The sequence below is a fragment of the Pangasianodon hypophthalmus genome, chromosome 4 (assembly GCF_027358585.1).
Source record: "Pangasianodon hypophthalmus isolate fPanHyp1 chromosome 4, fPanHyp1.pri, whole genome shotgun sequence".
Classification (NCBI taxonomy): domain Eukaryota; kingdom Metazoa; phylum Chordata; class Actinopteri; order Siluriformes; family Pangasiidae; genus Pangasianodon; species Pangasianodon hypophthalmus.
Window position 1 is genome coordinate 17,324,654 of NC_069713.1, and position 23,932 is coordinate 17,348,585.

Here is a 23,932-nt window from a genome sequence, read left to right on the forward strand (position 1 = left end):
TTGCATATTTGTAATGGAATTGGGCTTGGTAGAGGGGAACAATAGGTTTTGCAGTGTTTTCAATACTTGGTTTAATTGCTTAGATTGAATGTTTATTACCCCAGGTCTTCTAGACAGAGCCCCTCAGTACCACAGGGCTCAACCTCTACCAGCTACAGAGGATCCAACAACAAAGCTCAACTCCTTAATAAGATGCCAAACTTCTCAGAGATGAAGGAGGAGGATGAAGAACTTAATTACAAGGTTTGGGCTGATTTGCATAGATTCCATCTATGTAGTATGTTATCTGAATAAGAAATAGAGAGAGTTTCTCAGTTATCCACTTGTGAGTGATCCGTAATTTCTGAACTGCAGTTTTCCATACTATTTGCAGAGGCAGCTGATGGAAAGCTTGCGTAAGAAGCTGGGTGTGTTGCGGGAAGCCCAAAGAGGTTTGCAGGAGGACATCAGAGCCAACGCTCAGCTTGGTGAGGAGGTGGAAAGCCTGGTGCTGGCCGTCTGCAAGCCAAACGAGGTCGACAAGTTCCGTATGTTTATTGGAGACCTGGACAAAGTGACAAGTCTTCTGTTGTCGCTCTCCGGCAGGCTGCTCAGAGTGGAGAGTGCTTTGGATTGCCTGGACCCAGAATCAGGCCATCGTGAAAGGGTGAGATGTGGGTGGTAGAAGAAGAAATATATGTTGTCTCTATATCTATAAAATATATATCTGTCTCTCCAGATTCTAGTTTTTCCAGATTCTTGTGCTGTTGAATTCTTGTGCAATACTAGTCTTTACATTGTTTTTCATTTACATTGTTTCATAGCTCAGTATCCATAAGTGAGGGTCACTCGCCATTTCATTTGATACTTTTCTCTTATGGTACTGTAGCTCCCCCTGTTGGACAAGAAGAAGCAGCTCCTTGCACAGCTGGCTGAGGCTCAGGAGCTGAAGGAGCATGTGGACCGGAGGGAGGAGGCTGTGGGCAGGGTGCTGGGTCGCTGCCTGACTCCAGAACAACTGCGTGATTACAGCCATTTTGTGAAGATGAAGGCAGCACTGCTGGTAGAACAGCGGCAGCTGGATGATAAAATCCGGCTAGGGGAAGAACAGCTCCGAGGCCTGAAGGAGAGCCTTGGCCTGGGATACGGCCCTTACTGAAACTGGAACTGGAAGTAAAGTACAGGAAGGTTGCGTGTTCATATATGCACATAAATGGGCACACCTGAAAGTTTCTGATAAATAATTATGTTTGACTGTATTTGAACGTTATAACAAACCTGCAACATTGACAGTCAGAGACTTCTTAAGAAGCACAAGTACAGTGAATTTATCAGCTGTAGTATCAGCTGACGCTTGGTGGCAATATGTTGCCATTCCTTCACACAGAAGCATTACTCATAATTGTTGAGAAATAAGTAACACTAAGCAGTAAATGACCTCAAACTCCTACTCTAAGCCACATAATGCTGTGTGCGCGCACGTGCATCTCATTAATATCAACTGAAGACCTGTCCATGCACTGCTATTTATTTATTTATATCTCTCAACAAAATCAGAAAATCAGATAAAGAACTCAAGAGTTATGTTGTTCTGTTTACTGAGATTTGGTCACCTTGTATATCAGCAAATTGAGCACTGAAAATTTTTGGCCCAATAATCATGTTACATTTCATGTTACTAGAAAGGTTTTTTGATCCATATGTGCAGGAATAGTGTTATGCTGTAACATCACAGAACAGCATTCTTCGGTTCAAACTGGAATTTGCTTTGTAATTTAAGTATAACAAAACCACCTTATGAAGATATCCATCTTTTCTTACTTCAGTCAGGTTAGAGCGATCAATGTGCATTCGTTACTCTCTGGGTATTTATGTGTTCTGTTCAGGTAACGGTCCACTTATTCAGGCAAATCATAAGCATTGAAGACATATTCGTGCCTTTTTCATTATAAAGTGCTTTACTGCATTTTTCGTAAGTGTTATCTGATTTTTTTGATGCCAAAGATTACTTTCATGTCTTAACACAAGAACAGAAATATGGTGCTTATTTTGGAGAACTACATGCAGTAACCTAGTCTTTAAAGGAAATTCTTGCTGTAGCTGTGTTTATTCAGTGCAGCTGTGTTTAACATTTTGATCACTTAAAACAGTTCTTACATTCCTTGTATATAATGTTCATGCTTGCAGTGTTGCAAATGTCATGTGTAATATAATGTATCATTTTTGTTTCTGACTGAGCAAAGTGCTTTTTAATATCCTTATCCTCTTTAGAGGGAAGAATGCTGCTTTATTGAACATTTAATGTGCTGAGTTTTCAACCAACAATGTATTAAACCATATGTTGTTGAGTTTCTCTTTTTTTTTAATTTCAGAACTGCCTTTCAGCATTTAAGAGTGCCAAAGATGAATGTGCATTTGTTACAGTAAACAGCCAAAAACTATATTCATGTATACTTTTTTTTTTTACCTAATGTATATACTGTGCTCTTTATTTTTTTTGTTGTATCATACCTGCGTAAATTATTTCACACTGGAAATGTATGAACATATTTGGTTGAACTATAAGTGATGAATTTCCCCAATTTTGGTTTGTTATAAATCCAGTGTGGAATATGTGGTATTGATTATAGAATATAAATATTTTAATCAATGTGTGTGTTTTTTTTTTTGTTCCAAGTGAAATAGTTTCTTTTCATACCTCCTTACACAAACACAAACACAAGCTGTAGCATTAAAAAGACATTCCAACTAAGTAAATCTGAAATCAGGATCATTACAAAATTGAATTCCTTAATGCTGAAATTTCTAGGAAGAACATACACATACTGGCCACTTTAATAGGAACACTGGTACCACTCTTTCATACAATTATCTAATCAGACAATCATGTGGTAGTAGTGTAATGCATAAACTCACGCAGATACATGCCCAGAGCTTCAGTTAATGTTCACGTCAAAAATTAGCAGAGAAAAATGTGATCACAGTGGCCACGACCACAGCGTGGTTGTTGGTGCCAGATGGGCTGCTTTGAGTATTTCAGAAACTGCTGATCTCCCGGGAAAGTGGACAGTTGTACAGTGGAAATCTTTGCCTGATCTTTTTCTATTTTTCAACTGTCCAGTTTCAGTGAACCTATGCTCCTCAACGATAGATACTTTGTGTGTTCTGAGATGATTTTTTTTTATCACCTTAGATGTAAAGAGTTGTTATTTCAGGTACTGTAGCCTTCCTGTCAGCTCAAACTAGTCCTCTGACCGCTCTCATCAACAAGGTGTTTCTGCCCCCAGCACTGCCACTCACTAGATGTTTTTGTACAATTCTGTGTAAACTCCAGAGATTCTTGTGCATGAAAATCCCAGAAGACAAGCAGTTTATGAAATCCCCAAATCACCATTTGGCAGTAACAACCATGCTATGATCAAAGTCACTGAGATTCTGATATTTCATGTGAACATAAACATACAGGTCAAGAGCTTTAGTTAATGAATTTATGCACTGCACTGCTGCCACAGGATTGAATGATTAGATAACTGCATGAATGATAAGGGTTACCAGTGTTCCAAAATACATGTGTGTACATTTGAGTTATCTTTGTTTGAGATATCTTTGCAGTTATTTTACATTCTAACTGTTGCTTCTTACCTGCTGTAAAATAGTACTGTATTTTCTTTAAGACATTTTATTCAAGGACCCCGGAGACCTAAGGTGAAAATCCCTTTAATAAAACTCATGAAACGCAGCATAACAAACAACCAAAAAAAGTAACTAAAAGCAAGTTGATAACATTTACAACCACAAAGGAAAACAAAAACTGTACAACCCTAATGCTGGATCACTGCTTACTTTTACTCATTCATTAATTCATTAGGGGGCTTCATAATAAGAGGAAAGTTTTGTGATGTTCATTGTACATATTTTGCAATACCATGGTGTCACCATCACACAGAGATGCATGAAAAATCATGGCCATTTCTCTGGTGTATTCTCCACCATGGTACTGAAGTTGCACATTTATTTGTACAGGATGTCATAATGACCTGGTCGATAGAGGAGGAAGATACGTGGCTCACTGCCCTCTGGGAAAATGTGGTGGTTAACTGTGCCACCCTCCCCTCGGTCCATGTATTCCACCAGTATGGACACATTCAATGCCTGTGCTAAGGCTATGATGTGGATGTGGTCACTTTCTTTGGACATTGGCTCCACCTCCTGCAAAAAGAAACATTTAACATTAGTCCTAAAGCTGGTTTGAACATCTATTTATTTTCTTGAGCTTTGTGTTAATCATTTTAGCTCTCTGTTCATCTGAAGTCCTACATCTGTAAAGACAGTGTAGTTTTGGCCATGTCCTACCTGCTGGCAGAATTCTTTGACTGAACGTCCTCCCTCTATGAAGTGCTGGAAGAAGGCATGCTCTCTCTGCAAATAGCCGGAGGTGAGCAGCCGCAGGTAAACCACCACATAGTCCGACACACTCTGGTCATTAAAGGAGCTCAGCAACTCCCCGAGGGCTGGCTGCTTCTCACACAGCTCAATCAGGTCCATGAACTAATGAAATTAACAATAACTCATGTCAGGATTTACAAATTACATCAGCATGCAGATAGTTTCTTCTTGTCTCTACTCACTGTGTTGTGAAAGTCTTCAATAGTGAACTCAGTAAAGCCCTGGTTCACAAGATCCAGTTTGCTCTTTGCTGCCACTGCTTTAAACCTAAGATAGCCATGTTTATATATGAATAAATATATATGAACAAAACACAAGAAAAATGTAACAAATGTGTAGGATACATTTTCAAATTCTATTTTCAAAATGAAATCTACCTTGTAGTTTAACCCACTGACCATTTTACAGGGGGTATAAGCCCACCTTGTAATTGTACAATTACACGCAATAGCTAATCCTTTCCCATACACAGTGTGTTAATCACCCCCTAGTCCTTCAGTGTCCATTTCTGACCACAACCCATAGTACTTCATTCCCCTTAGGCACAGGTTCCCAACCCTGGTCCTGGAGTGCCCCTTGTCCTGCACATTTTAGAGGTTTCCCTGCGCTAACACACCCACTGCAACTCAGGAAGGGTTTTTAATTAGCTGATTATTTGTGTTAGGGTAGGGAAAACAGCAAAATGTGCAGGACCGGGGGTACTCCAGGACCAGGGTTCGGAACCTGTGCCCTAATGGATGTCGTAGAGGGCAGTTAACAAATTATGTACTTATAAAGTGCAACTATATGGTAGGTGAACCTGATAAAATGGCTGCAGTGTGTAGGTAGAAGTTAAGTGTACATAACTTAGAGTACACTGCCCAGCCTTATTCACAGAACTCATCTGTTAGTTTTGGAAAACCCTTACCATAAACTATATGTACTATATAGACATTTAAAACAAAAGCCAAGCTTTACTTCTGTAGCTCTTTGCCATCATCCAGTAGTGACTCCAAATGTGAAAAGCCAAAAGCTCTGTAGAAACAATTTCCATCAGGTCGCGTCTTCCGAATATATGAATATTTTTTATGAAGATCCTGTAGGAATAACATTGAAAAACTTTCATAACATTGAATAACACTGAAAAGCTACAGACGGCTGTGGCATCATCAGGATTCAAACTTTACAATTTACCATACGTTTTTCTGTTGTGCCACTTGGGAGCCTATTACAGCAACCCTTAGTTTCAAACCAAGACAAAGATTTGACAAAAATGGCATAAAGAAGAATCAAATATAGTTTTAAATATTATTACAGATATAACTAAATGTGCAAATGATGGGTTAACCTTGATCTTGAGTTGATAGATTGTGTCCTCTTCAGCATACTCGCTCTGCAGCACAGAGAGATCCTGTCTGTCAGACACTAAGGGGATACTGATGGCTATCTGTCTCAAAACACACACACACACACACACACACACACACACACACATCAAGCCAGTTCATGAAATATAATGACTGCTTAATAACATTAAATGGAAATAGGAGATACTGTATATTAGCACTAAATTTAATACTGAACAAATTCACTATACACAGCTGATAGTACAATCTCTGAGTTATTAAATTATTTGGCCTGAATGTAATACAGTATGTGCAAAACAGTGTGCTGTTCAAATTCTGTCACACTGTCTCAATGTTATGGAGAGTCTTTGTGTTTTCAGGCTCCTGTTAAAGGTTACAAGAGTATAGAAAATGCACTACAGAAAAATATTGAGAAATCTCAAAGTATTTAAGAATCATGGACACAGTAACTACACTGGACAAATACAGACTATTCAAACTGTGGTCTTCCTTGTGTAAGTGCACAAAGGTGGAATTTTTGTCTGCAAGACTGAAAAGTCTTAACTCACTTCCTGCTGAATTCGGTCTTGCTGTGCCATAATGGCCTCATCATACGCCAGGCAGTTCACTCCTACCAAAGAAGAAGGAGAAAAAGAAGAAGATTAATAAGGAGCAAAAAATGGGTCACTTCTGGAAGTTTCATTCATACTGACTTTACTGAAGGAACCGATCAGCAATAAGTTGTCTTCACCAGTTAAGACGCATTTTGTGTCAGAAAATACTGATCTTTCAGAGCCAGTCAAGGACACAAAAACCTTTTAACTGGCGAGCAGGGACTGGTCATTGGGAACAGTGGCGAGCAGGGACTGGTCATTGGGGACAATGTGGATCAGGGACTGGTCACTGGGGACAATGTGGATCAGGGACTGGTCACTGGGGACAATGTGGATCAGGGACTGGTCACTGGGAAGAGTGGAGATCAGGGATTGGTCACTGGGAAGAGTGGCGATCAGGGATTGGTCACTGGGAAGAGTGGTGATCAGGGATTGTCTTTTTGGAACACAGGTGTAAGTGCAACTCGGTCACGCTTTACACACTGGTGATGGGACGACGAAGCCTGCTCTCCCATCCAGCACCTGTGATGTGAGCTGGAAAACCTCGTCAATTGCAGGATAGTTGCTCACTTCTGTTCAAAATGTCTCAAAATTTGTCACTAGGCTCTTTCGTGTTGTTAAAGGGGTTGTTAAAGGGGTCTAAAACGTCGCCAAATCTAGCTAGGTTTGCAACACTGACCAGGGGAGTGGACCACAAACACCTGCGCTCACATGCAGTCAAAAGGTCAATGTTAATAATTTTAATAGTGAAACAAAGACCTATGAATATGATATAAACGTGGACTTGTCTTGCACTTGCCTCTGATGCTTTCAGGTCTGCTGGCATGTGTTTTGTGGTTTTGCTACTGTCTGCCATTTTCCGTTTGTAAATTATGGTTTTCACTTTGGTATATTTCCTAGCTTTCTCCAGTTCTGAAAGGTGAAATTTCACCACTTACTATTTTATATCTTCTGAAAGCAGCTCTAATTGTCAACAGCAAACTATTTCAAAGTTACCGCCTGTGTGAACGTAAATAAGACTTATACACATGCTGACTGTTTTAAGTTATTAGACACTTGAATGAGGCGCATTAAAATAGCTGAAGTAAAGCATATCCATGCGAAAGCACATTTTAGAGCTTCCTAATAAAGATGACCGCAGGAGCATTTGAACGAGTTTTCAACACTAAATCACCATTTAAATGACCATGAAATTAAACTGTACGGTGGATTCTGCAGCCAGGAGCAAAAGGGGGTGAAGACTTTTGCACTCGTCTGTATGTAAACAAACGAGGTTTACTCAAGAGAGCAACGACGGAGCATGATGCGAGCTCGCGGACTGCAAGAAAAAGAAATGAATATGCAAATGTTAAATAAATGTAAGCAGTCATCGTGCTGAACGTTGGCAGATGAAGGTATTAATGTGCTCTACAGTTTATGCTGCAGCAGATGACCCTAATTTAGACTGCGCCAAAGCATATAACAAGCAGGACAATGTGTAAACAATCAGCTCCCACTTTACCACAGTGGCGGTCACAGACTTTTCTGCTTTCTTAACATCATTATCTCCTTTCTTTGTTGGCTATTCTCTGCTATTTATATTGCGGACAACAGATAAACATTTTTCCCGAGACAGGTTTTGAAATAAAACATAAAAAGCCCATAACACTGTGCTCTAAATCCTGTAGCTGGAGACCCATACAAAGATACATATTTTCATTTTTAAAAGGAAATGTTTCTTCACTCACCCTCCATCTCTCCCTGTGATGTTTCCTGCTGCTCGTCCGCCATCTTGGATTCAGGGTTCTGTTTCCCCTCCCTCTGTGATAGCGGTTAAATCCCAAACAGCTCTTCGTTACATCGATAAGGCCACTTCGTAGGGAATTAAGCAATCGTTAAGTAGTGCACTATGAAACCAGCAAGGTGTTATTTTGGACTCAGCCACTTCCTGCACTTCCGGGTCAGATTTGTTCCGCAGCAGCAGACGTTGTGTCCTCACTAGTTGAACGTTTTGAGTTATTCTCCAGTCGAGTTAAAATGTTGCTATTAAACAGGGTTTGCTTGTCGTTGAAAATTTTGAGAAAAGTGTCAGCCCGGCGCTGGCATCATACTAGTTTGACAAGTTAGTTAACGGTTTATTTCCTTATTTTAAAACACACATGTCGAACAAGATATAAGGGACTGTTTTCAAGTACATCATTTTGTATCATGGTTGAGAGAAATGTGCCATTATTGATATGCAAATTTGTTTTTCGCCTGTTCGTATTTATAATCTGACTGTGCCTGAAGAACAGTGTGCTACTGTTAACTGTTTTGCATCTGTTAGGAGGACTGCATGTTAATAGAAATGGTGTAGCAACTAATTAACTGGGCATACCTGAGTGCAAAAGTTTGCATCTCCCAAGGTATCTGAGTATAAAAGTAAAACATTTTTGCATTACAATTTATGTAGAAAAAAATCCAAGCTAAAGGTGAAATCCTGCAATAAGATTACGATGTCAAAAATATCATACAATCAAGAGAAGCATGGTCTGAAAATGTCAGTTTGGCTGTGACCTTGTTGTAGGATCTGACCTGAAGAAAGCAGTAGCCTATATGACATCTGGCAGAGTGATAACAAATATGTAAAGAATATGCAAGGCGAATATTGCAACCGAGATTATTTAAAACAGGTGTCAAATCTTGTCCGCAAAGGGCCGGTGTGGCTGCAGGTTTCCATTCCAACCAAGCAGGAGCCTTCGGGACTCTCATATATGGTGCCTGCTTGGTTGGAATGAAAACCCGCAGTCACACTGGTCCTCTGCAGATAAAATTGAACGTCCTTGACCTAAAAGGTACTTGGGGCACGTATTAGGTTGGATGTGGTGACAACAGCTATATTTGAGCATAAAAGTTAATAAGAAATATTTATATCACATTCAGAAAGGGAGTTGCTTTGGAACTCTACTTTTTTATTATTAGTACCTTAATATACACAATTTGGCCTCTTTTGTTGCTTGCGATAATGAAGGAATAGTTTGTCTTAGGGGTGTGAAAGCATTTGTACTCAACTGTATGGTAAGGTTAAAAATGTGTTAGTGCAAGGACTTGCATTTTCACTATCATATCTATTCACTAAATGTATGCTTGCATTCGCAGATGACCTAATTAACAACATGGACAAGAAAGCAACATGGGACAGATTTTACACAGAAAACAGCCGGAAAGGAAAATTCAAGAACTTTGAGTGGTTCTTTGGCTTTCATTCAGTCAAAGACTACATCCTGCCTCTGCTGCAGTCCATGTCTGATACTCCTGCACCATTACATGTTCTGGACATTGGCTGTGGCACGTCAGCATTAGGGCCCAGTGTCTACACACACTCCCAGTGTGCAGTGAAGGTCACATGTGCTGATATCTCTCCAGTGGCGGTGCAGTTAATGCAGGAACATGTTGAAAGTACACCACTACAACCCTGCAACCCGGCTTCCACCCTCATCTTCAGAGAAATGGACTGCACAGAGCTGGAAGGACACTTTGAGCCCAGGAGCCTGGCCTTGATAGTAGACAAAGGTACAACAGATGCACTGGTGAGGACTAAGGAAGGGCAAGCAAAAGCTGGTCAAATTGTACGGCAATGTCTGACTGTGCTGAGACACTCAGGGAGCCTGCTGCAGTTTTCAGATGAAGATCCTGATGCCAGGCTGCTTTGGCTAGAGAAAGAGAGTCAAGGCTCAGAGGTGGCAGCTGATGTATTAGTACACGAAGTTGGAGAATTACGAGGGGTCACTTACTTCTGTTATCAAATAACTCCTTATACAGCCCAGCACTGACACCTTGAACATTACTCTGTGTTTTATGTGACATTGTCATTTTGCTTTGTGTAATTACATTACATCCTCCAAACATTAGATTACTATTGTCATTATTCCAGTGGTTTTTGACCATGATTACTGTATGCGCAATCCAGTCACAGTGTCTGCATTTTGGTATTTGTGAATCACACCCTTTGGCAGAACAAATAGCATAAAGATTAACCATTGCTTTAATGGATGCAGATGCATTAGCATTATTGTACATGCAACATTTTATTTGTAACTTGCACAAGTGCCAACTTTAAAAAATAACAACAAAAGACATTTACAAAAAGACAATATAGCCCCATACAATATTTTGGCAGACTCCAAAACAGCCAGTATTGTATCCATACAAAGCAGGGTTGAGGGCTGTATGGCATATAAAATACAAAAATTGGAAACTGTAGACAATACAATGGTGTCCATATAAAATACCACCAATAAAAGCCTGAGATGAGTAAGAACACCAACAATGAAGCACAAAAACAGTAAGCTGTTAAAAAAGTAAATAATGATAATTTTGGAAATCCACAATGGCACATTATAAAAAAGTGAAAAAAGCTATAGCTTACAGATTTACATCTTACATTAAACAAAAGAACTAAGTTTCTTCCAAAGCAGTTTTACATTTAGTTCGAGCTGATGAAGGTTCTGAAGAACATCAGTATATTTCAGCCATAATCAAATCACATTATTGCTTTTTTTCAGTATCTGTAAGGCCGGTTATTAGGATTATACCGAGCGTATGGGTTATACTGGCGCTTTGTGTGTTTTTGCTTCATCACAAAGTTGTTCCCTGGCCAGGAGGGGGCAGCAGGAGCAGTTCTGCCATTACCACCACGGCGGACGTAGCAGTTCCCACCTTGAACCAAAAATGAGAAAACTCATGCTGACAAACAGAGCATAGTGTAACGATTCTATAATCATAAACTCTTAAAGAAAGATGAGCTAGAACACAAATGAGATTGATGGTAAAGGCTATAAATCTGACCCTTACCATTATCAGTTGTTTTGTTCTCAAAGCTGAAGTAACCAGTGCTGAACTGAGAGAGTGTAGGTAATTCATTCTCATAAAAATGGGGTCCAAAGCCATCATACTGCAGCTGTTGTTGCCAGACTGGCACTGAAAAGATACATTAATAATATTATGCTACAGTATACTCTAATTTCATATTACTTCACATACAGAGTCACTCACTGATTTTAGCTAAATTTATTTAACTTTCTTTTATCATATTACTCTCAGTTATATTTAATAGTAGTAGAATATTGACAGTTGCCTGTAGAGATGAAGCCATTAGATCCCATGTAAAAGCTATTACCTCATGTCATCATGTGGGCCTGCTGCAAAAATTCCATTATATATTCTTAAAGAACCAGTTCATGCATCTATCAAGACTGCTTGTAAGCTTCAGTTTCTATGCAGGCACTTCCTGGCCTAAATGCCACCAGACGGGCTGTTTTTGGAGAGGACATTTAACACAAAGTATAAAACCTAAAACCAGATAAAAGATTACTGTAGTACTATAAATATACACAAATGTTTTCCTGTCTGGATGATTCTTTGTAACCACTTAATTTTATTATATATTATTTTGAAACTGCCTAACCATTTTGTTTGCAGTGACTCCACTGCAGCTCTTTACGTTGTCCAGTTTTTAGCAACAATGTTCAGGTGCTAGCAAGACTGTCCAGATAAACCTCATTAGGACTGTACAGTCAGGCAGATAAATAGTAATAAAGGGACAGACTCAGAATTTTACCTCCATAATGACCAGAATCTGCCATGGATCCTGCTGGCCTGTAGTCACTTTGATTTGGAGTCTGCTTGTAATCCAGCAACCACGTCTTACTCTGGTCTATAAAATGAAGATTACTGATAAAAAAAATGCCAATAAAAAAAAATACATTGCGATAATCTTATAATTCACAACACTTTGTACTAAAACTACTTTTCTCTTACTATTGTAGTTGAGCCACACAGCCCTAATACATGGCTAAAATTGAGCATGAAAGTAGGGTTTGTCTAAAGTGTACAAAATTTACTGACACTAATTTGTACATTTGTGCTATTTAAGACAAGTTGCAGTTGTCTCGGACACTTTACACAAACACTACTTTCATGCTCAGTTTTAGCCATGTATTAGGGCTGTGTGGCTCAATTAAACATAATCAACCTGCAACACTGGTTAGCTTAGCTAAAGAAATTTATTGACTCTGGATTGTTAAATGTGATATGTTTTTAAAAGATAATATGTTTTTACTGCCTGACTAATCACAGCGTGCTCTTACAATTTCCAAACTCTGCTTTCTACACCTGTTAGGACTGCAAAAATACACAGCAATATACAATCTAGGCTCGACTTAGAATAGCCATGAATGTGGTGACATACTGATTCAGTTTTAGCACAATTTTCTTTATATTTAGCATTATATGTCAATGTGTTTCAGATTATATTATACAGTGTAAATGAATTTTTTTTTCCTGTTTAGTTAAAGCACAACAACCCAAATAAGTAAATAATTGTAGTTTCAATAGGAACATGAATTGAGTCACAAGAGTCCTATGGCCTTGTTTAACTTACCTGTGGCTAAAGGGTTGGGCAGCTCTACGCCCCAGGCCTGAGCAGCATGAGCCAACAGCAAGCATGTGATCTGACGATGGGCTAAAGCATTCCAGTGAACCCCATCATTCATGCGGTGCTGGAGGCTAAACCGAAAGAGAAAGTGAAGGTCTAGAACGTCCAGCCCATATGCATCTGCCAGCATTGCACCATAGAAGTTTGCCTCAATCACATCATAGCGAAGAGTTGGGCCCATATCCTGAATCTGAAACGTGGGAGGATCTTGATATAGTTACTGATCTGAATGAATCAGCCACATAAACACAGGCTCTGTGGAATAATTCAGTTTAACATAACACTTCTCTTGATATATGCTGCCAATATCTAGAGAAAATCCAGTTTAGAGTAGTCTAGCTCAAATTAATAAGTACTGACCCACCTCGGGTACCAGAAAGCCTCCTATGATCTTCTTACCCAGAGGCATGGTCATGTTCCACACCACAAGGCTTTCTTCTGGCAGAACAGCCTTCAGCTGCACAAAAAAATTATTTAGGTTCTCCTTGTACTCTGGGACCCACTTACGGTTGTACCTGAGCAGCAAAACAGAGCAAAGTTTAATATTGCACACAATGCAGAGACGATTATATCTCCCAGTCATGTGGAGTAACTATAATCTATTGAGAAAATCTCTTTTTCTTTCGTTCTGAGTTTAGACCAGTATTATGTATAGGTTTAGATGATAAACCTAACCGTTCACACTTTTACCTTGATACATCCCAAACACAGGAGTTGACTATGACCACATCTGGCTTCAGATCATGTTTGAAGTCAGCAAGGATGCTCTCCATGTAGCGTGAGAAGACTCGTGTGATGAAGTAGAACCGGACCAGGTGATGGTCTGTGCGATACTGACGAACCTCTCTGTACTCAGTGCCATTGTTCATATGACCTAGTCTTCCACCCTCTACTAAACAGTCTTGTTCAAAGGACAGCTCACCCTTGATGAGAGGGGGAGAATTATAAAACCCCAGCATATTATCATTATTGGCATTTACTTATTTGGAAAAATGCTAATATACAGTTAAACACACACTAAGAGCTCTCCAATTTAAATAAACAAACGTCCCACAATCATAGTTGTCAACTTTACAAAATTAAAGGCTGCATTTGACCGTTTGGTCAAACATTAATGAAACAAAGAAAAACAATGTTGTGGCCATCATCCAAGACTTCTCTGTAGCAATTCTTCAAAAAAACATAAATGAAAATGAAGTACAATACAAACCTTGTCAGGTAAAGCTGGCATTTTCTAATTGACAGAAATGCTAATTCCTATATAGATTTAGTCTAAGCAAGACATTTACATATCCATGTGTTGTCATTAATTAATCACACTCCATTGTGCCAAAAACAATACTGCTCATCCAATGATTCATCCATTAATTCACTTTCATGAAATCTACACTGTAAGTACGTAGGCATCTGACCATCACACCCATATGTGGGCCCTTCCCAAAACTGTTGCCAGAAAGTTGGAAGCACATATTTGTATAGGATGTCTGTGTATGCTGTAGCTTTAAGATTTCAATTCACTGGAACTTAAGGGGCCCAAACATGTTCCAGTATGACAATGCCCCTGTGCAGAAATCGAGCTCTGTGAAGACATGGTTTGCCAAGGTTGGAGCCCTGATCTCAACCCCACTGAACACCTTTTGGATGAACTGGAACACCAACTGCACCCCAGACCTCCTCACCTGACATCAGTGCCTGACCTCTCTAATGCTCTTGTGGGTGAATGAGCACAAATCCCCACAGTCATGCTCCAAAATCTAGTGGAAAGCCTTCCCAGAAGAGTGGAGGTTATTATAACAGCAAAGGGGGACTAAATCTGAATGAGATGTTTAGTAAGCACATGGGTTTGATGGTCAGGTGTCCCCAAACTCTTGGCCATATAGTGTATTTGAAAACCTAACTTGGGCAGCTGCAGTTAATAACAAAGTTAAATGGCTAGTTTTAGGTCTCCATGAGAAACTAATGAAAGGGTTAATCTACAGGCATCCACCTAAAGATGGCTTTATTCAAATACAAAGTGTGGCTAATTAAAAAATATACAAATTAAATATAAAAAAAAAAAAAATTTAAACAAATGAAAAGAAAAAAAAAAAAAAACATACCTTGCTTTTGAGCTGGGATACCGACAGATAAGAGTCTCTTTGCAAAAGCAACACCAAGTCTTTATACACAGACCGCTGAACTAGAGGGAAATACAGGTGTTTACCAGCAGCTACATGCTGTGGGATCATCAAGGCGTTTTGGTGTTCAGGGTTAATACTCACTTGAGTCGCCAAGCACAACAACAAATTTGTTATGGAGAAGTTGACTAGCTTGACGATGAGTTACAGTTCTCATACAGGCCTCTCGCATCTTACCAGCTAATTTAGCTAACTGTAATGCAGTAATATAGCTAGTTAACTAGCTTAGTGTGGAACCAAACCAAAGCCGTCAAGATGTCTGTGGCAGAAAATGTCGTCTGCAGAGTTATGCCAGATAATTTTTTTTTTCAGCTTCAAGTGCTTTAGCTGCTCCAGGTAGATTTAACAAGCTCAAATAACGTTATAACGTTAACAAGCTCAAATAACTCAAATAACGTTATTTAGCTGGTGCCCTTAAGAAGAAAGTGAGAAAACACTTCCCCAGAATTAGTGAACGATATTAATGGCGGATTTAAGTAACTCAGTCAGCCAGTAAGCAGCGTTCACAGGAACCAAGAGCTTCATCAGGAAAGTGGAAGGAGGTTGTTTAAATGCTGCTGTCTTCCTACAGAGAGGGTTTTTATTAGTTACAACAAGCTGACTAATCTGTGCTGTCAGTCAGATACAACCCGAACTCCATCAGGACTTAAATTAAAGGGTTAAAAGGACCATTATAAAATATAAACACATGAAACAATATATCCATTTTTGGTAATTAACAGTATTAAAATTAGCCTTAACAGTACTTTTTTTTTCTTTAAGCACAGGAACGTAAATGCACATAACACCCTTTAGTAAAAAAAAAATATATATATATATATATATATATATATATATATATATATTTTTTTTTTTTTTTTTAATTCTGCCGGAACTCAAAATATTTTCCAGAGTTGATAAAAATGAAATGCAGTAAGTAAAGGATAAAACATGACAGGGCGTGCTACTGTAGGAAAATAATCAACGCCCGGTGTGATTGGTGTGATGCTTATTCTCCAATAACACCACGTCCCAAAGAGTTTTATTCCAAGACTCCTTCCATTAATGTTAAATAAATGCCTCCTTACTGAAAGCTTCGCCATATCATTTTCATACATGACTATACACTCACCGTCCACTTTAATAGGAACACCTGTACACCTGCTCATTTATGCAGTTATCCGGTCAGTCAATCATGTCACAGCAGCACAATGCATAAAATCCTGCAGATACAGGTCAACAGCTTCAGTTAACGTTCACAACAAACATCAGAATGGGGGAAAGGCGTGATCTTTGTGACTTTAACCATGGTTGTTGGTACTAAAAGGGCTGGTTTGAGTATTTCAGAAACGTCTGATCTCCTGGGATTTTCACACACAGCAGTTTGTAGACTTTACACAGAATGGTGCAAAAATAAAGAAAGAAATAAAAATATAATACCTCCCATGAGCAGAGGATCTGCAGGCTGAAACTCCTTGTTGATGGGAGAGATCAGAGCAGAAATAAATAATCACTCTTTACAAATGTGGTGAGCAAAAAAGCATCTCAGCATACACAACACATCAAACCTTGTGGTAGATGGGCTACAACAGGGTGGTGAGTGAGTGAGTGGGTGAGTCTGTGCCCATGATAGCCTCAGATTCTTGTTCTTGGCTGACAGGAGTGGAACCTGATGTGGTCTGCTGCTGTTGTAGCTCATCCACTTCAAGGTTCGTTGTTTTGTGCATGCTGAGATGCTGTTCTGCTCACCACGGTTGTAAAGAGTGACTATATATGAGATACTGTATCCTTCCTGGCAGCTCAAACCAATCCGGCCATTTCTCACTCAGTGTTTTTTGTTTTTCACTCTATTCTGTGTAAACTCTAGGTACAGCAGTTTATAAAATACTCAGATCAGCATCACCATCTGGTATCAACAACCATGCCACAGTTGAAGTCACAGAGATCACACTTTTTTCCCCATTCTGATATTTGTTGTGAACATTAACTGAAGTTCTTGACCTGTATCTGCATGATTTTATGCATTGTGCTGCTGCCACATGATTGGCTGTTAGGATAACCGCATAAATGAGCAGGTGTACAGGTGTTCCTATTAAAGTGAACAGTGATTTTACATTTTTCTTTGTTAAAACATTTAAATAACAATTTAAATAAATAACAAATAATAATTCCATTTATTATTAGGCTTAGATTTTGTGGAGCATCTGCCATACAAGCCGTGTGAATGCGCTCTTACTATAGAAATGATAACATATTAGAAGGAAAGCATTAATGTAAACCTGTGATTTGAATTACAGCTGGCACTACTGTCAGAGTGGCTGTTATTAACAATAACCAACACCTTCTAAGTGGGTTAAATAAGCATGTACACAGCCAAAGGACTAATTGTAAATGTAGTAAATGTACACCACACACACATCTATACATACACACAGTGTATGTGGCCTGGGTTTGGACCTAGATTCCCAGTCTGAACTATTTTCCCAGTCCAGTCCTGTTTGTTCTGTTTCAGAAAACTAAATGTTCTGTGTTCAAACGTGTTTTTTATTTTACCTACTATGCAATACACTTACATAAAGCAATTGTTCCAATATGCTTGTAGGATTTTATATACAGTATATGTGTACATCTATAAATATCTTGTTAATCAGACGGGTTTAAAAAAAAAACTGCCAGACAACAAAGACGGAGTGAACATTTTTTAATCTTTTGTCTTCAAATAAGTATAATTAAAGTTTTTCTTTTTCTTGAATGAGCAACAACAACTAAACAAGAACCAACTGGGTTAAAAAAAACAAGAAAACTAGTAACATTTTTAGAACAAGTGAAACGTACATATGTATTGTTCAATTTCTGATCAAGCATCTGATCAAGTATTTTTGATTAATAAATTTACTTTAACAAAGAATAATGCAGGAGATTAAGAATATAGTCAGCAACTGAAGCTGTCCACCAGATGTTTTGAGTTCCATGGTCCTGCATTGTTGGCTAAGAACTGCTGGTTCACCATAGCTTTGGCCTTTTGATACATGTGGGCAGCCGTCTTTAAAAAAATGCATATAAAATTCAAAAAAAAGACACAAATCCACATTTATAAATTGATATAACGTGATCCTCATGAATCAGTTTCTGGATACAAATTAATCTTAGTCAGGGATGTTCTTTATAAACTTTATTTATCCTAACCTATGTCCAGAAACCCAACCAGAAACTTCCATACCTTGGCTTTGTGGTAGATTACAAAGGACAGAAGCTCTTGTTGACCAGAAAGCATAGCAACTTTTCTGAAGCTGAAGAACTGTGCTCTTTTGCATAGTCTACTGGAGAACCCAGGTCCACTTACAAAAGGAGACCTGAATAAAAACAAAAACTTTTTAAAAAGTGGTGCATGTTATGAAAGGAAAATTTGGAGATTAACTTTATCATACTTTTACAGACTAGCTCTTATGAAATAGTTCAAATTTGTGAACAGTTAAGCCTTACCCACTGATGGCGTATCCACTTGTGCTGTCTAGAATCTCAATACTGGAGTCTCCCAGGCACCAATTAACACTGAGGTCTTTGCAGTGGTCTGAGCTTACAGCCAGTTCCACATTCTCTCCATTTTGGAAGAAGATGCTCGTTTGTTGGTAAGGGGGGATCAGGACGTCTTTCAGACCAGTCCCCAGGCGCTTGTTGATGGTGTCAGACACTATATCAGAGCAATGGCTAGCGTCACCTGGACAGTAAAAAAAATAAAATAAAATAAATAAAACAATTGAGCACTGATATAAACCGTCTCAAACATCTCAGGAGCATACTACATTTGTGAGTATAAAATGTGTTTTTCTCATGTTTTAAAACACAAGTTTTGGTAATACCAGTCACAAACTCTCAAGCACAATATAACCACTCACCAAGAATGGCACTGGTGATGTACAATGGCTTAATGAAGTGACTCAGCAGTGCTCCCTGAACTCCTGTGACAGTCCAGCGAGTGAGTTTTGCACTGTCAGACATGCAGCAGATGCGAGCGCCCCAGATACTGGGAGACAGGAAGGCAGCAGGAATCAGAGAGCCTTTGGCATGGCATTGCAGCTTCAGTGATTGGTAGCCACTGCTATGGGACTTCCTGTGAAGATAACCCTTTTCATTACTGACCAACAAAAATTAAATAGCAATTCTGAGAATGTTTGATTAGATCATCCTTAAGATGAAATTTCTGACTATATCTATATGAAAGCTAAAGGTTGTCCTGGACTTAGATTTGCTTAGTTTTTAAAGATATCTGAACCACAAAGTTCATATAACATTACATTCTAGGGTGAATGAAAGTCATTTAGAAGTTGCAACTACTGACATCCGTCTATTCAGAGTAATATAAATGTCAAATATAAATGTCATACATGACTGTTAGTCTCAAAGAACTTGATTCCAACAACAAAAACATGACTATTGCAACTATTGCAGATATGCAAACAAGAAATGAAAACAAAAGCAAGTTATACTGGTTATAGTGTTGGCTTTATAAACTTGGTCATTAAAGCATAGAATACATCAAGAGAAAAGTTTACTTGACTAGCTAGCAAAGGTTTCTATTAATTTGGTTTGTCAGGTTAGCAGTTTATACTTTCTTACAATGTCTTATAATGTCATTCTTACAATGTCTAAGCTTTACAGTTTTATAGAGTAAACAAATACCTTTCCATATTAAGGCAAAATGAACAAATAAAATTGTACTTCTTTTTAGAAATGTTTGTATTTTCTCACAGATATGCATTGTCTCTCTGTCACTCACATTATGTATTGTGCTGCCCCTTTAGGGGTCTGGTTGGTGTAGAGATGCAGGTAGAACTTTGGTTTGACCTGAAGCAGCAGCTCTGTGGGAGTGCTCTGAAATATAGAGCGCTCTCGAAGCTCTGGCTCAGAGCTGTAGAACAACATGAGCTGCTTATACAAATATCTGATTTAAAAAAAAAAAAAAAACACTTGTTAGGGTGATAATTTCAAACATATGTAGGAGAGATGTAGCACAAGTAATTTTAAAGCTACAGCATACAAAGACATTCTAGACAATTATGTGCATTCAACTTTGTGGCAGCAGTGTGGAGAAGGCCCACACATGGGTGTGATGGTCAGATGTCCACATACTTGTGGCCATATAGTAATGTAGGAGATGCATCAAGTATTATTAAAGCTTTAATTTTAGAAATCGTGAAAAATCTAATGACACACAGCAGATCCAAAGTACAGATCAGTGCTCAGGCAACAGTAATAATGCTTGGAATAAGACTCACTAGGACACTGGGTTGAATGTATGCATGGTCATCTATTTTTGTGGAAAGCAGCTGAAGGTAGCTATTTCCAAGCTCAAAATTCAAACAAATACAGCACCTCTCTTCAGTGCTCCCACCAAAAGCTATGCCCCAAAACATACACACACTACTTAGACTTAAATGCCTGACAGGCAACATGATTAACAGGCAGGGAGACCCATCCTTGTCCTGATTGGTTGGATGCTGTTGGTCCATTTTCTCCTGTTATCACAGCCTGGGGCACCACAGAGTCCAGATTTTCTCATCTGAGCAGATATTCTATTGACAGCTACTGGAATGTGAGGAGAACGTATGAAAAGTGTTCTGATTAACCTTTTTTTCCAGAGGCCAAAAAATGGAATTTCCACATGTTTTGGGGATTCCCGTGATCAGTCTTGAATTTAATTCGTGATGTCACACTCTACAGTAGTGGTTAATGGCTCATATGAAAGTAGACATTCAGGGCTTTAAGAATTTGTTTTCCATAAGTATTTCTCTTTTTTTTTACCTAGCGTACTAGGTTTAAATGTTATAATTTTATTGTGGCAGTTGTATACAGTGTTTTACTATCGAAAAAATTTTAATTGTGCTGTCTGTTTTATCTCAATACCAACGTTATACTCCCCTTTCCCGTTGCCCTGCTCACCAGCAGCTAAACACAGAGTCACGATACTCTACATACAGAAACCCATCAGTGTCCTGACTAATCTTATAACAGACTTGCAGCACTAAAGTAATTCAATTGTTCATACCTATTGAAAATGTCCAATAAGTCGATTTTGGCTTTGGAACAAATAACAAAAACGTACTTGAATCAAAGGTATCAATCATATGACATACTTTCACCACTAGCAGAATAATTTAGGCCCTAAAATTGTTTTTTGCCTTACCTTTTCAGGGCTTTGCGTGCAATGACGATACCATGGCAGTCATGAACGATGGAGCCTGTAAAACAGTGCCAACCACTGCAGCAGCTCTGTCCTGTGCCCAATGCCACCACTTCATATTGTTCACAACACCGCCCTCCTGTGTCAGTCACCTCTGATACATATACAGATTTTTACAGACCACCATGTTTGCTGCTAAACATAAGCAAACTGTGTTTATGTTCTATGCAGGCAACTTATTTAGTCTCTGTATCACACAAACCTCTCTCCAGGACAAAAGCAGCAAGGCAGCTTTTAGTACTGTGGTACTCAGGACATTCTCTCAGCAGTTTGTCAAAGCGTTCACTACACAGGGCCGCCACGCGATTCTTGTGCCAGTCTGTAAACCTCACTGAAATCAGAATCAGATTAACTGTTTATACATTACAAGTAATATTACACTCACCAAGTACTTTATTAGGAACACTATACTAATACTGGGTACGGCCTCCCTTTGCTCTCAAAACAGCCTCAATTCTTCGTGGCATGGATTCCACAAGATGTTGGAAACATTCCTTTGATATTCTGGTCCATGCTGACATGATTGCATTTTTCAGGTGCACCTTCATGCTGCGAATCTGCCGTTCTACCACATCCCAAAGGTGTTCTATTGGATTTAGACTTCCAATGAATGGGAAGGCCACTGAAGAACACTGAACTCACATGTTCATGAAACCAATTTGAGATGACTTTTTCCTTTGTGCATTATCATGCTGGAAGTAGATGATGGGTAAATTGTGACCATGAAGGGATGCACATGGTCAGAAACAATACTCCAATAAGCTAAGAAAACATTCCCCACACCATTACACAACCTCCACCATCCTGGACTGTTGACACAAGGCAGGCTGGGTCCATGGATTCATGCTGTTGGCACCAAATTCTGACCTTACCATCTGTGTGCATCAGCAGAAATCAAGATTCATCAGACCAGGCTACGTTTTTCCAGTCTTCAACGATCCACATTGCTGCCACACGATTGGCTGATTCGATAATTGCACAAATGACTAGATGTACAGGTGCTCCTGATAAAGTGCTCAGTGAGTGTACACTATATGGACAAAGGTCAGGATAACTGACCATCACACCCATATGTGCTTGCTCATTCAGCACCAGGATGCACTATAATAAGAAGGCAAGCTGGCAGAGACAATGGGATGCTCTGGGCAATGTTCTGCTAGGAAACCTTGGGTCCTGGCATTCATATGGATGCTACTTTGACACGTAACCCCTACCTAAACGTTGTTGCAGACCAAGGACACCCCTTCATGGCACCGGTATTCCCTAATGGCAGTGGCCTCTTTCAGCAGGATAATGTGCCCTGCCACACTGCAAAATTGTTCAGGGATGGTTTGAGGAACATGATAAAGTGTTCAAGGTGTTCACTTGGCCTCCAAATTCCCAGATCTCAATCCAATTGTCAAGTCTGATCCATGGAGGCCCCAACTTGCAACTAACAGGACTTAAAGGATCTGCTGCTAACGTCTTGGTGCCAGATACCACAGCACACCATCAGAGGTCTTGTGGAGTCTGTGCCTCAACAGGTCAGAGCTGTTTTGGCGGGGGGATCTACACAATATTAGGCAGGTGGTTTTAACGTTACGGCTGAATCTTAATTTTTATATATATGAAACAAGAGAACGTTAAAATTATACATGAACATCAAATGACACATCCAGCTCACCTCCAGTCCTCTTTCCTCTTTTAGGGGAGCTCTCTGCTGTATCACCCTGACCTGGTAAGAAGCCATCCCCTTCAGAAGGGCTGTTCAGGCTCTCAGAAGAGAGGCATTCCTCTTCTGAGTCATTATTGTCCTCCACGAAGGTTGGTGAAGTCACCATATGGCCTCTCGCCAACTGCAGTCCAGATGGATTGGACTCCTCTGAAGGAGCTGGAACCAGGGAGTCAGGGGACTTGGATCTGGATCCTGCCGAAGAGTACGGAAAATCCCCAAATTCAAGGACAGGTGAAGTCGGTGGAGTAGGAGAAGGCCTCAAGCTTGCCCTTTGCACACTGAAGCTGGGTTCCCTCTCTGAGGCGAAGCGCATAATCAGAGAAGCAGCTATTCTGGGAAGGCGTTTCCCTCCTCCACTGTTTTTGGGATCCATGGTGATCCTGCAGGATGTTACTTAAAAAAAAAAAAAAAAAAATCTTAAAAACAAATACATTTTATATATTTAAAAAATACCTATGACTATCACCAAAACCTCATATTTACTAATCCTTCATGTAGTAGTACATACAGTATGTAGCAGTGTTAGAATTAGTAATTCACCAAGTGGCATACTATTCTGAGATACTACTTAAAACAGTAAACGTTGTGAATGTACAAATATGACTTGACTTTTATTAAAAATAGTTGATTTTTCATTCTGTATAACAAACCAAAAAGCAAACTATAGGGCATTAACTGACTAAAAATAAAAATAATAAGGTAATAAGCTAAGGTTCGCTGGCTGAATAAATTAGCTAGTTAGAATGCTGAAATTGCCAATAAATTGGACAGCAAAACAGCAAGACTTTCAGCCAACTGAAGTAATTTTCATACAACAAAAGTACATTAAAGAGAAAAACACATTAACGTCCCGGAAATCTTTCACATATTTGACGCACCGTTTCTTCGTTAGCAACTTTTTTTCCCCCAACACAATTACTGCGCCGAAGACTTCACTTTTCCCCAATAATATTAACAAATGCTCCTTATAGGCTGAAACGCCTGTCCATCATCTGTGAGGCGG

General features: G+C 39.2%; 5 protein-coding genes across 10 annotated transcripts in view; 2 read left to right on the plus strand and 3 right to left on the minus strand.

Moving 5' to 3' along the window:
* shroom4 (shroom family member 4) overlaps positions 1-2,629 on the plus strand; it is a 41,423-nt gene extending 38,794 nt beyond the window's left edge. For all 4 annotated transcript variants that reach the window (XM_026936347.3, XM_053233200.1, XM_026936348.3 and 1 more), the window contains 3 exons: positions 105-243; positions 374-646; positions 869-2,629. In XM_026936347.3, coding sequence (XP_026792148.3) covers positions 105-243; positions 374-646; positions 869-1,138 — 682 coding nt within the window. In that variant the 3' untranslated portion in view covers positions 1,139-2,629. The remainder of the gene's footprint in view (positions 1-104; positions 244-373; positions 647-868) is intronic.
* Positions 2,630-3,680: 1,051 nt separating this feature from the next.
* On the minus strand, positions 3,681-8,244 carry otub1b (OTU deubiquitinase, ubiquitin aldehyde binding 1b). The gene is made up of 7 exons (XM_026936350.3): positions 8,092-8,244; positions 6,320-6,381; positions 5,753-5,851; positions 5,383-5,501; positions 4,608-4,692; positions 4,333-4,527; positions 3,681-4,188 (listed from the first exon to the last, which is right to left on the minus strand). Exons 1-7 carry the CDS (start codon positions 8,132-8,134, stop codon positions 3,991-3,993), a joined length of 801 nt encoding a protein of 266 aa, XP_026792151.1. The 5' UTR covers positions 8,135-8,244; the 3' UTR covers positions 3,681-3,990.
* A 30-nt stretch (positions 8,245-8,274) lies between these two features.
* On the plus strand, positions 8,275-10,305 carry cskmt (citrate synthase lysine methyltransferase). Of its 2 annotated transcripts, XM_026935981.3 has the most exons (3): positions 8,328-8,465; positions 8,670-8,748; positions 9,482-10,305. In XM_026935981.3, exon 3 carries the CDS (start codon positions 9,499-9,501, stop codon positions 10,153-10,155), a length of 657 nt encoding a protein of 218 aa, XP_026791782.2. In that variant the 5' UTR covers positions 8,328-8,465; positions 8,670-8,748; positions 9,482-9,498; the 3' UTR covers positions 10,156-10,305. The 2 variants fall into 2 exon arrangements, with proteins under 2 accessions (XP_026791781.2, XP_026791782.2); XM_026935980.3 differs by lacking the exon at positions 8,670-8,748 and having other exon boundaries at positions 8,275-8,465.
* An 86-nt stretch (positions 10,306-10,391) lies between these two features.
* Positions 10,392-15,622, minus strand: fam113 (family with sequence similarity 113). The gene is made up of 8 exons (XM_026935979.3): positions 15,080-15,622; positions 14,918-14,997; positions 13,509-13,741; positions 13,183-13,333; positions 12,765-13,008; positions 11,943-12,038; positions 11,177-11,302; positions 10,392-11,041 (listed from the first exon to the last, which is right to left on the minus strand). Exons 1-8 carry the CDS (start codon positions 15,165-15,167, stop codon positions 10,884-10,886), a joined length of 1,176 nt encoding a protein of 391 aa, XP_026791780.3. The 5' UTR covers positions 15,168-15,622; the 3' UTR covers positions 10,392-10,883.
* Positions 15,623-17,660: 2,038 nt separating this feature from the next.
* adad2 (adenosine deaminase domain containing 2) lies at positions 17,661-23,931 on the minus strand. Of its 2 annotated transcripts, none has more exons than XM_026936431.3 (9): positions 23,808-23,931; positions 22,879-23,322; positions 21,418-21,546; positions 21,159-21,309; positions 19,752-19,916; positions 18,871-19,085; positions 18,458-18,692; positions 18,195-18,327; positions 17,661-18,017 (listed from the first exon to the last, which is right to left on the minus strand). In XM_026936431.3, exons 2-9 carry the CDS (start codon positions 23,300-23,302, stop codon positions 17,907-17,909), a joined length of 1,563 nt encoding a protein of 520 aa, XP_026792232.3. In that variant the 5' UTR covers positions 23,303-23,322; positions 23,808-23,931; the 3' UTR covers positions 17,661-17,906. The 2 variants fall into 2 exon arrangements, with proteins under 2 accessions (XP_026792232.3, XP_034159648.2); XM_034303757.2 differs by having other exon boundaries at positions 22,879-23,309; positions 23,808-23,880.
* Position 23,932: the final 1 nt, after the last annotated feature.

Coding starts and splice junctions, on each gene's coding strand:
- adad2 (XM_026936431.3), bottom strand. CDS start 23,302: ATGGATCCCAAAAACAGTGGAGGAGGGAAACGCCTTCCCAGAATAGCT. Junction 19,917..21,158: donor GCACGCAAAGCCCTGAAAAG/GTAAGGCAAAAA, acceptor TTTTTAAATCAG/ATATTTGTATAAGCAGCTCA. Junction 19,086..19,751: donor GGGGCAGCACAATACATAAT/GTGAGTGACAGA, acceptor TTATCTTCACAG/GAAGTCCCATAGCAGTGGCT.
- otub1b (XM_026936350.3), bottom strand. CDS start 8,134: ATGGCGGACGAGCAGCAGGAAACATCACAGGGAGAGATGGAGG. Junction 6,382..8,091: donor ATCACAGGGAGAGATGGAGG/GTGAGTGAAGAA, acceptor CTTCTTTGGTAG/GAGTGAACTGCCTGGCGTAT. Junction 4,528..4,607: donor TTGAAGACTTTCACAACACA/GTGAGTAGAGAC, acceptor TAATTTCATTAG/TTCATGGACCTGATTGAGCT.
- fam113 (XM_026935979.3), bottom strand. CDS start 15,167: ATGCGAGAGGCCTGTATGAGAACTGTAACTCATCGTCAAGCTAGTCAA. Junction 14,998..15,079: donor TGTTGTGCTTGGCGACTCAA/GTGAGTATTAAC, acceptor ATTTCCCTCTAG/TTCAGCGGTCTGTGTATAAA. Junction 13,009..13,182: donor GAGGCTTTCTGGTACCCGAG/GTGGGTCAGTAC, acceptor CCCACGTTTCAG/ATTCAGGATATGGGCCCAAC.
- cskmt (XM_026935980.3), top strand. CDS start 8,381: ATGTTGCTATTAAACAGGGTTTGCTTGTCGTTGAAAATTTTGAGAAAA. Junction 8,466..9,481: donor GCATCATACTAGTTTGACAA/GTTAGTTAACGG, acceptor TTGCATTCGCAG/ATGACCTAATTAACAACATG.